General features: G+C 35.2%; 2 protein-coding genes across 9 annotated transcripts in view; one reads left to right on the top strand and one right to left on the bottom strand.

Annotated features, from left to right (window-relative positions):
• Positions 1-12,943, top strand: part of ACAD11 (acyl-CoA dehydrogenase family member 11) — a 96,191-nt gene that overhangs the window by 43,006 nt on the left and 40,242 nt on the right. For all 8 annotated transcript variants that reach the window (XM_059920326.1, XM_059920329.1, XM_059920327.1 and 5 more), the window contains 4 exons: positions 488-565; positions 1,201-1,339; positions 5,565-5,672; positions 7,756-7,854. In XM_059920326.1, coding sequence (XP_059776309.1) covers positions 488-565; positions 1,201-1,339; positions 5,565-5,672; positions 7,756-7,854 — 424 coding nt within the window. The remainder of the gene's footprint in view (positions 1-487; positions 566-1,200; positions 1,340-5,564; positions 5,673-7,755; positions 7,855-12,943) is intronic.
• On the bottom strand, positions 8,095-12,395 carry ACKR4 (atypical chemokine receptor 4). Its single transcript, XM_059920334.1, has 2 exons — positions 12,295-12,395; positions 8,095-10,095 (listed from the first exon to the last, which is right to left on the bottom strand). The coding sequence occupies exon 2, from the start codon at positions 10,084-10,086 to the stop codon at positions 9,034-9,036; it is 1,053 nt and encodes a 350-aa protein (XP_059776317.1). The 5' UTR covers positions 10,087-10,095; positions 12,295-12,395; the 3' UTR covers positions 8,095-9,033.

The raw sequence follows: 12,943 nt of genomic DNA on the forward strand, positions 1-12,943 counted from the left end.
TAGATCAGCCTACATCCCCCAGACGAAGTTGGTTCCAGTGCTCACTCACACCTGAAGAGTCAGGCTTTTGTATTCCTGGCCTCTGAGGAATTTCCTTATTTTCTTTCCAGCACAGCTATGTATTATTACTACATGTATTTTTTTAAATTATTTTAAATATTTTACCCAGCATTTTTAGTTGTATTATCCTGGGAGGGGATTCTATGACCATCTAGTATGCCATATTGCTGAAAATGGAACACTCAAATCTTGGTACAGTATTTTGAAAGTTAATCCTCTAATATAGAGGCAGCATAATTTTGTGAGGAGCAAACATCTAGAATTTTTTATACTTCTGTGTCTGGTTCTAGAAAGAAATTTTACTGATTCAGTAGCAGCTGAAAAAACTTCTTCACCTAAACATGTTTACTTTGGATATTAGCAGTTTATGGCATTATTTACTTTTCTAACTTTAACTAATGAACTTTTTTTCCTTTTATACTTTAAGGAGGTAATTGAGTTCTATGTTCAAAATGAAAATTCAGTAGACAAGTGGAAAAAACCTTTAGTGATTGATAAACTCAAGGTAAGAAAAATAAGAGAACCTTAAAAGTGGAAAATTTATATACAGGCATTTTTTGAGACCTTAGTTTGTTGTTGCTTCTGTTGTTATATATGTAGAGGATAATTGTATCAATTATAACTTTTTAAAAAGAAAGTTAAAAATAGAATCTGTAATATACAAATTAGGTTACGTAGTGTGTGTGTATGGTATGTGATGAAGACAGCCTCTTAACAGCTGTTCAAATTAAAAATACAATCAACACTACTCATTTGAGACTAAAGTTGAGGCAGGGTATTCTTCCCACATGGGCTTAATCCAAATTTCATGTTTTCAAATTTTAACACATGTTAGGAATTGAAATGGACAAAATAGTATATTTGGCATAATTATGCTCAGATGTAGGAGATTTTATAATCGCTGTGATTCAATAAGAAGTACTCAAGCAAGCAAATTTAGTTTTTCAGCCAAATCTAAGGAAGCTTAACTGTTAAGAAATTGTTGATTTATAGTGAATTAATAACTACTTGCATTGTAAGATACAATGAAATAAATAATTTCATAAGTTCAAAAGGCGTAAATACCAGTATCTTTTAAAAACAAATAATTTTAGGTCATGATAAATTATGATAACTCTGGCATATTCATCACCTTGACAGGAAATGGCCAAAGCAGAAGGCCTCTGGAACTTGTTTTTGCCAGCTGTAAGCGGTCTCAGCCAAGTAGACTATGCCTTGATTGCTGAAGAAACAGGAAAATGCTTTTTTGCTCCAGATGCCTTTAACTGCCAAGCACCAGGTTACTACATTATTTAAAAACAGAACTTTTCTCAGATATTTTGAGCAGTGTTTAAAATTTCTCTATTTTTTGACAAGGAAGTTTTTCTACACAAAGTCATTGATCTATAAATTTGTCTATAATTTTACTTTCAGTTACTTTTATTTAAATATTTTTAAAAATGGACCTAAAGTTCTCATTGGATTATTCTTTTATTAAACATCATTACATTAAGAGTATTAGTGAATAGAAGTCACCACCAAAGGGATTGGCCATATAAGGTTTCCAGTTTTCTAACTGGGTATTAAACATATCTATGGTTAGTTAGAATGGATAGAGTTTTAAATCTTTTGGTTAGTCTCACTATCTCTCCATTTACTCACCAATTATTTGTCAGTTGCCTACTATATGCCAAGCAGTATTTTAGGAACTATCATGAAATAAAATACACAAAGATTCCTGCCTCATGGAGCTGGCATTCTAATAGACAGAGACAAAAATAAACAATGGCTAGATTAAATAAGTAATTATATAGTAAGTTTGAAGATGAAAAGTGCTTTGGGGAAAAAAACCAGCAAGGTAGGGGAGCTCTGGAATGCTGAGGGACAGGTAATGTGTATAACAATTTAAGATGAAAGGCTCAGAATAGGCCTTATTAAGAAAATGACATTCAGTAAAGACTTAAAGAAGGTGAGAGAGTTAATCATGCTGAGATCTGGGGGAAGAGTTTTCATAGCATAGAGAACATAAAATGCAAAGGCCCTAAAGCAAGAGTGTGATTGGTGTATTTCAAGAATAGCCAAGGAGGTCAGTGTGGCTGGGAAAGAATAGCAAAAGATATCAGAGAGGAAAGAGCCTTGTATGTTGGGACTTATAGGGCAGGTGAGTGCTTATACTTTCAGTGAAATGGGGATTTGAGCAGAGGAGTGACAAGATGTCACTTCAGTTTTAAAAGGATCCCTTTGGCTGCTATGTTGAGAATTAACAAAAGGAGAGAAGGAAGTAAGCAGGGAGTCCTGTTGTGATGGTCTTGGTGAGAGATGATGGGAATTTATTCAAGGGAGTAGCAGTGGAAAGAGTGAGAAGTGGAAAGATTCTAAATATATTTTGAGGGCAGAGCCAAGAGGATTTCCTGATTGGTTATGAAGTATTAATGGGGGAGTCAAGGATGCCTTCAAGGACTTTGGCATGAAAAATTGGAAGGATGAGGGAGGGAGGCCAACTTTTCTTTAAAAAGGTAATATGGAAGGAATAAACCAGGAATGTAGTCTTCAGAAGGTGTTTTCAAACTCAATTTGCAGAAGGAACCCCCTAAGAAGCTTTTAAAAAATCCGGATTCACAGGCTTCATCCCTGGAGATTCTGACTCAGTAGGTCTAGGGTAGACCCTTGATATGTCTTTTGTCTTTTTCCCCCCCAAGTTACTGTGGTTATTTTTGATGCTTCCAGTCAAGGACTGGCACTTGATTTGTAGTAGAAGGATAATTGTATAATATCCTATAGTGTCCCTGCACAAGTTAGGCCTCAGTTTTGCCTTTTGTGCTTATTGTATGGCCCTGGTACTGAAGCCTCCCAAAAAGAGTTAGTGAAGTGGGGAAGTGCCCAAAAGAGGTATGTTGGATGTCAGAGAAAACACAATCTAGTTGCTTCTCGAAGTGTTTCCACACTGGACTTTGACTCTCATTTCTTAGGAATTATTAAGATAGTCCATAAACCTCTGATAATGGTTGAACTTGTCCCAGATATGGTTTTCTCTCTTCAGAACACTGATTTGTCTATTTACTGCTGACTACATTTTAATCCAATAATGAGGCTACTGTAAAAGTAAATAAATCTATTCACAGAGTTTCTATAGATTTGATCTCTTTATGTGTAGCTATTATATCATGCTACATAGGTAGCATAATTTTGTGGAAAGAGAACTAGTAGTCTTTTTTTTAAAACTTTTTTTATTGCCACTCATAGTAAGAAATATATTTTATATTGTGACCCAATATGTAGCGTATGAAGCTCTATGTGTGTGTTCATGGATGGATAGATTTATGGAAATGAGGAGGGGAGAGACATATATTACTGAAAAAAGGCTTCATGAAACAAGTTTCCCTTACTACATGAATTCATATATTTTCCACTGAGTCTAGTCTAATGTATTCTATTTTGATCTATTTTCATCTCTCAGAGAATGCTAGTCATATTCCATTGAATTAATTTTATGACACACTAATGGGTCATAATATGAAAAATAATGCTATAGAAGGCATCCATTGCAGATGCAGCTCTGCCGCTATTTTTCCATTTGACCTATGAACTTTTCACTAGGTGGTCATAGACTTTTTTCTAGTATTAAAATTTCACTAGTCTATCGGTTGTAATATGATACCACCAAACTGCTGAAATTTTAAAATTCGCAAGAGAAATACATTTTCTTTGACCAAAGTATGATAAGCAACTGTCCTCAGCAAACAAGATGTGTAAAACCATAGGTAGAAAACTAGGCATTTTCTCTTTGTAGTGGAGATATCTTCATGAAGGCCTTTGGGCTATTGTGTTTTAGAGCATTGTGTTTTGCTTTATACAAAGCAGATAAAGAAGGGAATATAACTGATGTCGATTAAATACTTAAGAGTTTTCTTAAGTGTATATGAGATGAATTTCTATTCAAGATACCCAAATTATTTCCCAAATAGTTATAAAATATTATGGTACACATATGTAGTCTTCTGATTTGCCTTTTGTTTTGGTTTGGTTTGGTTTCTTTGCCCATCAATAAGTCATACAATATTGTATATTGGAATGTTGAAAATAGTCATTTTAATTCTAAAGCCGTTACTAGAAAATTTGGGGACCTTTAGGCTAATTTGGGGGAAATTTTTTCTTTTTGTACAAGTAATTTATCTAGGCTTTTTTTTTTTTTTTAACGAACCTATAAATGGTAACTTTGGTTTGTCAGATTCTCAGAATAAACTAATTTTTGGAAAGTTTTTATTCAATATTTACCTCATTCGAACTACAAGAAACACTGGATTTAAAACAAGCAAAGAAAACAATGAACTTCATTAATTATAATTCAAGACTCATTTTCTCCCTCAGTTGAAAAGAATTTTAAGCTTGTGTTAATCTACTAGGAATTGTGTGCATTTTAATATAACTTGGGCCCTGTTAGGAGTGCCTGAACAGAGTACAAACATGTTTTGAGAGACTTAACTTAGACTTAGCTCAATTTTCATAGGCATTTCAATAGCTGTCCTTAATATCATTGTAAGAGACGATATTGAAAAATTCTTCCTCAAAATCTTATAAGTAATCAGCATTCAAGAGAAAGGTTTTAGAGAGTATTTTTAGAAATTTGATGGGAATGAAAATCAGAGAAAGGCATCTAGAGCATTTTGCTCCACAGCAGACATGAAGCATTCTTTTTCACCTGAGAGTGATATTGCAGTGTATCATGTATTGCACAATGCCCTCTGAGGGCTGGAGAGGGTCTTTGAAGTTATCTATTGTCATTTTCTATCCAGGGCAGGGATTCCATGTTTAGCATCCTTGAGATATTACCTAGTACTTTTCTAGGTGGTATGGGATCACAAAAGTAAGAGCAGTGTTAGCGGTAAAAAGACAATAATTACTATGTTAGGTCAAAGGAAGGAGATATTTCTGATTGGGTAGCTGGAGAGTCTTCACAATGGAGATGGCTCAGAAGCAGAAGTTTACTTAGGAGTGACAGGTAGAATTTCACCGGAGAGAAGGCCTGACCCAAGCAAACAGGTGGAAGTTAAAAAGCACATGGTGTGTTTGAGGAACAGGAGTCTCAGTAATAAGTAATGTTAATTGTTCTCTAAGAGCATTGCAGTCACTCCAAGCAGAGTATATTTGCAAGATAGCAGGCAAAGGTTAGACCAGTAAATTATTTTCCTCAGTCCTAATTGAGTTAAAACTCATTAGAGCCATGCTTCATTGGGATGAAGTAGACAAGTGTCTGTGATTCAGAACAAGTTGAATAAATAGGCACCAAATGCCATGTACTTGTAACTACTTATGGCATACCTTCCTTGTAAATTGTATTTACTATTATGTTTAGTCTACGGCCATGCGACCCTGAATGCACCCAATCTCGTCTGTTATGTTTCAAAATATATTTGTTAGTAAATATTTGCTCTAAAAAGATTCATGTCTGTTATCTATATAAAGTTTGGATTTCACATTGATAAATTTTTAAATGCAAAACAAGTGCTTTTCCTTATTACGTGTAGACACAGGGAACATGGAGGTGCTTCACCTATATGGAAGTGAGAAACAGAAGCAGCAGTGGCTTGAGCCTCTTCTTCAAGGGAGCATTGCCTCTTGCTTCTGTATGACAGGTAAGAGCAAATCAGTCACATTCTCCCATTGTGCAGCCACTTTTCCCGGTTATTATGGAGGAACTGAAGAAATGTGGGATGTGGCTCTGTGTTTCAGGCAAATTTGCCTGTGACCAGAAATGTCAACATATTTGTTGTGAGCCCAATTTTAATTTTTGGCATTTTTAAATGTGCAGAATAAAATTGTCCTCCCCTTTGGGAGGACACCAGATGATGTTTTCTGGTAGCCTGCTTTAGGCATTAGCAGCAGAGTAAACTTAGTTTTATAACCTTTTGACTTGCATCTAAAATTGCCATCTGTGGGTGTTTAAGATCTTTTTTACCCTAGTGTATGAAATATTGACCTTTGTGATAATTTTATATTGACACTTAAAAACTACTCAACTCGGGCTTCCCTGGTGGTGCAGTGGTTGAGAATCCGCCTGCCAATATAGGGGACTCGGGTTCGAGCCCTTGCCTGGGAAGATCCCACATGCCGCAGAGCAACTGGGCCCGTGAGCCACAATTACTGAGCCTGCGCGTCTGGAGCCTGTGCTCCGCAACAAGAGAGGCCGCGATAGTGAGAGGTCCGCGCACCGCGATGAAGAGTGGCCCCCGCTCGCCGCAACTAGAGAAAGCCCTGGCACAGAAACGAAGACCCAACACAGCCAAAAATAAATAAATTAAAAAAAAAAAAAAAAAAAACACTACTCAACTCTGCCATAAACCCAGAAAAATAGAACTTTCACCAGTGTTGGTCATATAGCTCAAATTATAATCATGTGGGGTAATTAAACTAGGAGCATGTTAATAAAAATGGGTTTTGGTACATTTGTACATAGGAAACAGTAATTAAGAACTCTTCAAAGGACAAAATCATTGTTTCATATTTGAGTTTAAAATTAAACTCAATTTCATCTGGCCATAATTTTGGGCAGATTTTATTGTCCTTCTATAACATTGCATACATTTATAATAGCAAAACTGATCTCCATTTAAACCAGTAAGAGGCATTTATTGAACACCTGCTGTATGCTGTGTTGTCTACAAAGCTCTAATTAATTACAAAATAAGTAGAGTACACACCTCCTTTTCTAAAGAAAGAGGGTCTCTAGTTTCAGAAAGAGAACACATAAAATATCTTAAGGATCCATTCAAAAGAGCAGCACATTAACAAGTGCAGATTACTATGATTGAGAGCTAGCCTGTAAGTTCTAAAATGCAATGCAGTAAAGCAGTCTTGTAAAAGTGTCCTGTGGAAAACTTTCTGAAGACATTAAGTGTTGAGCAAGCCTTATAGAATGCAAAATAAATAGATTGGTGAAAGCATTCCTGATGGAATTTGCAAGGCACAGTTAGAAGTTGTTTAAGATACTACAGAAATAGAGTCACAGATGTCAAAAACAAATTTATGGTTACCGAGGGGGAAAGCGGGGGAGGGAGGGGGGAGATAAATTGGGAGATTAGGATTAACATATACACACTACTATATATAAAACAGATAACTGCTGAGAACCTACTGTATAGCACAGGGAACTCTACTCAATACTCTGTAATGACCTATATGGGAAAAGAATCTAAAAAAGAGTGGATATATGATTCACTTTTCTGTACAGCAGAAACTAACACAACATTGTAAATCAACTATACTCCAATAAAAATTAATTTAAAAAAAAAAGAAAAAAAGAAGTTGTTTAAGATACTAAACCTATGGTGGGGAAAGCTGGCTTGCAAATATGTAGTACAGATTTTCATTGTGGGAAGTAAAGAACGATATTTTTAATGCACGTTTGATGATTGGAGAAAAGATTGAGTTGTATCCCAAGTCATATATCACTGAGAATGCCAAGAACATAATTCGCATAGTTGATCTATCTGAGTTGTTCTAAATACTTCATTTATTCATTCATTCTTCCAATGCACATTTATCGAATACCTACTATGTGTAGGTTGAAGGAGAACCAGGGGGAATGGGGGAAGGGTAGGAAGATGAAAAAGACAAAGATGCCTCTGTCCTCAAAGAGTTCACATTTCTTTAACTAAGTGTCTTTTGTAAACTAATGGTATCTGCCTGCCTGTAAATTCAGCCTTTGCTTATTTATAGAGCCCGATGTAGCTTCAAGTGATGCCACAAATATTGAATGTAGCATCCAGCAAGATGGAGATAGCTATGTAATTAACGGCAAGAAATGGTGGTGCAGTGGTGAGTATTCTATTGATTCTTCATGCCAGATGCTGTGCTAGAATAATAAGATACATAGTTATTCATTTCATGACCACAGTTCTTTAAATTCTGCCTTTGAAAGCATTTTCAAATTTACAAATACTTGATAAAAAGAAAAGTAATTTTAAAACAACGTCTTGACTAGGCGATGTTTATTTAAGAGCAGAAAACGTCTTTTTTTTACAGTTTGTGAGAGAAAAAATTTATATTAGTGCACACTATTTTTGACCATTGTTATTTCTATCAAAATTAAATTTTAATAGGGGCATATTACATGGACTATAATAATTTATATATAATTGTTTTTAAAGAGATAAGCAGTCCAAATTATTAAAAATAATTTATTGTGGTACATATTTTCATTGTTTAAAAATACAAGTATTTAAGTGAAAAATAAGAGTCTTTAGACATAGAAAAGTATATTATTTAGTCAACCCTCAGTAATAGACTCACGTAAATGGATGAGCCCTTTAGGCAGTTATAAAAATTGAAACCTAGATAAATGTGATTGTCTGAGGATTGCTTCTAGAGTATAAATGATAAATCTAACAGGATAACCAGCTTATAACTAAAGAAAGTTGACATCATAAAAGCAAATTACATGTTTAGAAACTTACCAGTAATATAGTACAATAGCCAGAAAAGCTTTTTATGTTTTTGTTTTTGTTTTTGTTTTTGTTTTTTGATTGCCAATTGTTATTTTTTCTGGAGTTTTATGAAATCTCTTACAAATTAAGAAACAAGAAAAAGAAAAAGACATTAAATTTTGCTGTATAGCTATTCAAGTACTAAAATTATGCAGGGAAATTGTTCTTATATTAAAATTTAGATAATTTAAAATAATTATAAATGCCCCTTAATTTAAATTTCTTTAATAATCTGTTTTAGATGACCTAACTGATAGTGTTTTTCTTATGTATGACTGTTACTACTATTTTCCTATATTGTTAATTTTAATTTCCGTGTTTTATGCATTTACTTTTTGTTTCCTCTTTTTCTTGGCTTCTACCCCACTCCCCTTCCCCACTCTAACCTCTTCTTTGTTATAAGTTGCCACCACAGTGTTTGAGATTTGAATTTCAGAAAAATGCAGATGTTTTATCTGAGGGAGAAGCCTCATTCATGTGTATCGAAGCAAGAGACAGAGCAGTTTTATGTTTAAATGCTGAAAGTACTGGTTGGCTCTGTAACATCTTCAGAATCGAAAGGAATCTCCTCCACATTTTGTCTTTGTCTTCTCCAGGACCCATATTTCTTGGCAACTTTCATGATGTAGTTTTTAAAAGAGTTTCCCATAAAAACATACAGGACCGGGTTGAGGCAGCTGTGAAAGAGTGCAATGCTCTCTGTGATTTGGATGGCAACATCCATACGTTTGCTCATGTCGCAGTTGGTGATCAGGGAGTAGATGACATCTATGGCTTGGCAAAACTTGACAATGTTATAAGGCAGCTGAGTGACAAGGAAAACTATGACCACTGTGAGCAGAACTTTGAGGGGCCGAGATTTTGTAATGTTTGGCATCTTGATGAGTGTCTTTGCCGTGATGAAGTAGCACACTGCCATAATAAGAAAGGGTATTACAAATCCAACGCAGATTTCCAGCATTTGAATTGATGCTTTCATTGATGTTCCTAGGTGGTGTGGAAAGATGGGAATGCACCTAGCCTTGTGATTTACTGTATAAAAAACCAGCTGAGGTATACTCAGCAAGATGGCAGCCATCCAGACACAGAAACAGATGAGCCGGCATTGTTTTCGCACTCCCAATTGACTGGGGGCTTTAGTTACTGCCCAATATCTGTCTATGCTGATACAAGCCAGAAACTGCATTCCAGAGACAAAGTTGACCGTGTACAAGGCTGAAGTGACTTTGCACATGATTTTCCCTAAAACCCACCCATGAACTGCATTAACTGCCCAGAAAGGCAGAGTGAATAGAAGGAGTAAATCTGCCACTGCCAAATTCAGGATGTACACATCTGTTTTGGTTCGCCGCTTTTTGTAATGGGCATAAATCGCCACTATTATGGAATTGCCTGCAAGTCCAATGATGAAAGCTATTGTGAAGAAGGCAGGCAGGAAAACTTTTGCAAATTTTCTGACCTCTTCTTTTATACAGATCACTTCATACTGACTATAGTCATGAGTGTCATTCATTTCATTTTCCTCATAATAGTAATCTGTTGACTGGTTGTGTTCCAAAGCCATGGCTCCAATCTAAATGGCAAAAAGAATACAGGATATTTATTTTAATATTGCTTAAGTGGAAACGCTTTTGATCTAGCATATGTTTTATTCTTTTATTAGAGAACAGATTGTTGCCATAACATATGTGAGCCTGAATCTGCCACTATTTGAAACTCTTTATTGGAAGCCACGTTGGAATATAACCCCAAGAGTAGTTTTTCATCCCTTGTTTTTACAAGTCTGTGTACAGGAGCTGGGATTTACAGAGGGAAGATAAAAATAATACCCTGGGGAATTTTATTAATCATTAAACCCTGTAACTTTTACATATACAACTTTGTGATTCTTACCCAGTATATTGACAATAAATTAAATTTTAAAATTAAAGTAATTTTATTTATTAATTAAAATAAATATTATTTTTATTTATTTATGAATTTATTTTAAAATAAGTTAAATATATTATCTCAGCATTTTACTTAATTTTACTGGTTGGCTTTTATAAAACAAAGTCTCCTCTAGTTAGCTTCCCTCCAAAACCTGTCACTACATGCTGATTGTAAACTACTATTTGGTAGCACTGTTGTTCCACTAGTCACCTAAGCCTTCAGCCTGTACCATCCTTGATTTATCTCTTATCTTCATCCCTGATTTCCAGTCAGCCCCTAAATTCTGATTTTACCTCCCCAATAGGTCTCAAATCTGTCTCTTCCTTTTAATCTGTGCTCCTTGACACATCCACACAATTCGACCATCATTATTACCTGGCCTATTACAATATCTTCCCAACTGGCATCCTACTGTTCTTATTCCTCCTTACCACCTACTTGTCAAAACATTTTTCTTACTGCCATCAGAGTGCTCTCTCTCTAAAATGTCAATCCATCACTGCTGCTTATTAGCTCCTCACCTGAAAGACACATCTCTTCATCTGAAAGATACAATCTAAGCTCCTTACCATGACACCCAAGGCTCCTTCCATAATGTTGTCCTACCCATGGTTCCTGCTACATCCCTCTACTGTGCACCCTGCACAGTAGACAGTAACAATACTGATTTGCCAGCGATTTTCTGGCACACACCATGCTGCAGCACATGTCTACATCATTACTCATTCTGTTCTTTTATCTGATGGACTATTTCCTGCCCTTCCCTTGAAGGGCCAGTTCCTACCCAGTTAACTTAGATGTCACCTCTCCAGAAGACTTTCCCGATCCAATAACTGTATCTGCATATCTCTCAGAGAACTGACCCCATCCTATGGAAGACATGTTTCTCAGACTACCTTTTCCCTCTGTGCTCTAAGTTCCCTAAGACTATGACCTCTTGGATTTATGTTTATAATTAATACCCAAAGAGAGTGCCTGGCACACTCTAGGTGCCCAGCAAATATTTGTCAAACTAAAGGTTTTACCAATAGGTATAAAGCTATTACTCTAGAATGGGAAGATGATACTCCAGGAATCTCATGTCTCTTCATTAAGTTATTCTACTCTACTGGCTATTAACACCCTGTAGTATTAAGATAAGCTTGCACAGAATTCACAAGTTTTAAAATATATGTAATAATAACTTTCAGTGTTTTTATTATAATGCTGAGTTTTGTTATGCTTTTTCCTTAGACCTTCTGTCTCCCTTTATCCTTAACGTTATTTGAAAAGTTCCAATCTGAAAGACTACTCTAGTCTTCGTTTTCTTATATGTTAATTATTAATACGGTAGGAACTTTGTTCTTTCCTTCTCTTTTATCACACAAATCTTGAACCTGGTGATAAGGTATAATATGGCCAAACAGTATAAGATATTAAGGAAAGATATTTTAAAAGAATTAATCATACTAAAAATATGAGTAAGTAAGAGTAGGAATGGAAACTATTTGCAGAAGTGATCCTTCTGGCAGAAACATAGAAACACATTTAAATGCCTTTGTAATTATCATAAGAATAAAAAAATTCAACAATAAAACAAAGCAGGAAAAAATGATATAGCAAAACCTATTATTAACAAAGTTTATAAGCAAGTAATGGTATTAAAATAATATTTTCTTCCTGCTATATTCATATTTTTGTTTTAAGGTTAACATGTATAATTGTTTTCAAATAGCTCTTTTTTGCACATGTAAACTTTTATGCATCAAGACTCCCTCTATATACATAAATATACCAAACCTTTGGGCTTAAAAAAAAATCATATAAAAGTCTGAATGAAAAAAGAAAGAAAAAAACCAACCTGTTTCTGTCGGCAGACAGGAGCAGTCTTGAGTGCAGAGAGTAAGATAGAATGACCTCTCTAACTCAGCATACTTTTATTTTCGTTTTATACCCCGCCTTTGTCTTACATCCAGTAAGGCTTTCGGGAAATTTAACCTTGTGAGCACTTGATCTTTTATTTTATGTATAACCATCCTGTGAACTCAAATCCAAGTTCTTAAGTGTCCTAGGTTACAAACTTGAAGGAATTCAATCTCGTTTCAAAAACTACAGACCTTTCGAAGTTTCCACTTAGCCAAAGGGAACAGGAACGTGCCTGCAGCTGAGGTACTGACTGCCAAACCAAAAGAATTCACCAGAGCGCCTCAGGGCAGCTAACAAGTATTTACTTGTAGGTAGCATCTAGACAAATACTCTCTAAAATTATTTTGTCTAGGAAAGAAAACAAAAATGATTGTAACCTAGAAAGATATCTTTTTGAAGACTAAATTATCAAAAACTAAATTCTAAGTAATCATTAGGCATTTATAGTAGAATTAAAATTTTTATACCACATCATTTTGTATTTTGCTTAAGCTATGAGACTCCCCTTGGCCTCACTGTACTCCTTATCTTTCCTTGACCCCAGAGTATGCCTTTCCCCACGACTTTAAATTCTTGTGCCTTCC

The sequence above is a fragment of the Balaenoptera ricei genome, chromosome 4 (assembly GCF_028023285.1).
Source record: "Balaenoptera ricei isolate mBalRic1 chromosome 4, mBalRic1.hap2, whole genome shotgun sequence".
Lineage (NCBI taxonomy): Eukaryota > Metazoa > Chordata > Mammalia > Artiodactyla > Balaenopteridae > Balaenoptera > Balaenoptera ricei.

What these genes read in the sequence shown, in the direction of transcription:
- ACKR4 (XM_059920334.1), bottom strand. Translation starts at nt 10,086, where the DNA reads ATGGCTTTGGAACACAACCAGTCAACAGATTACTATTATGAGGAAAAT.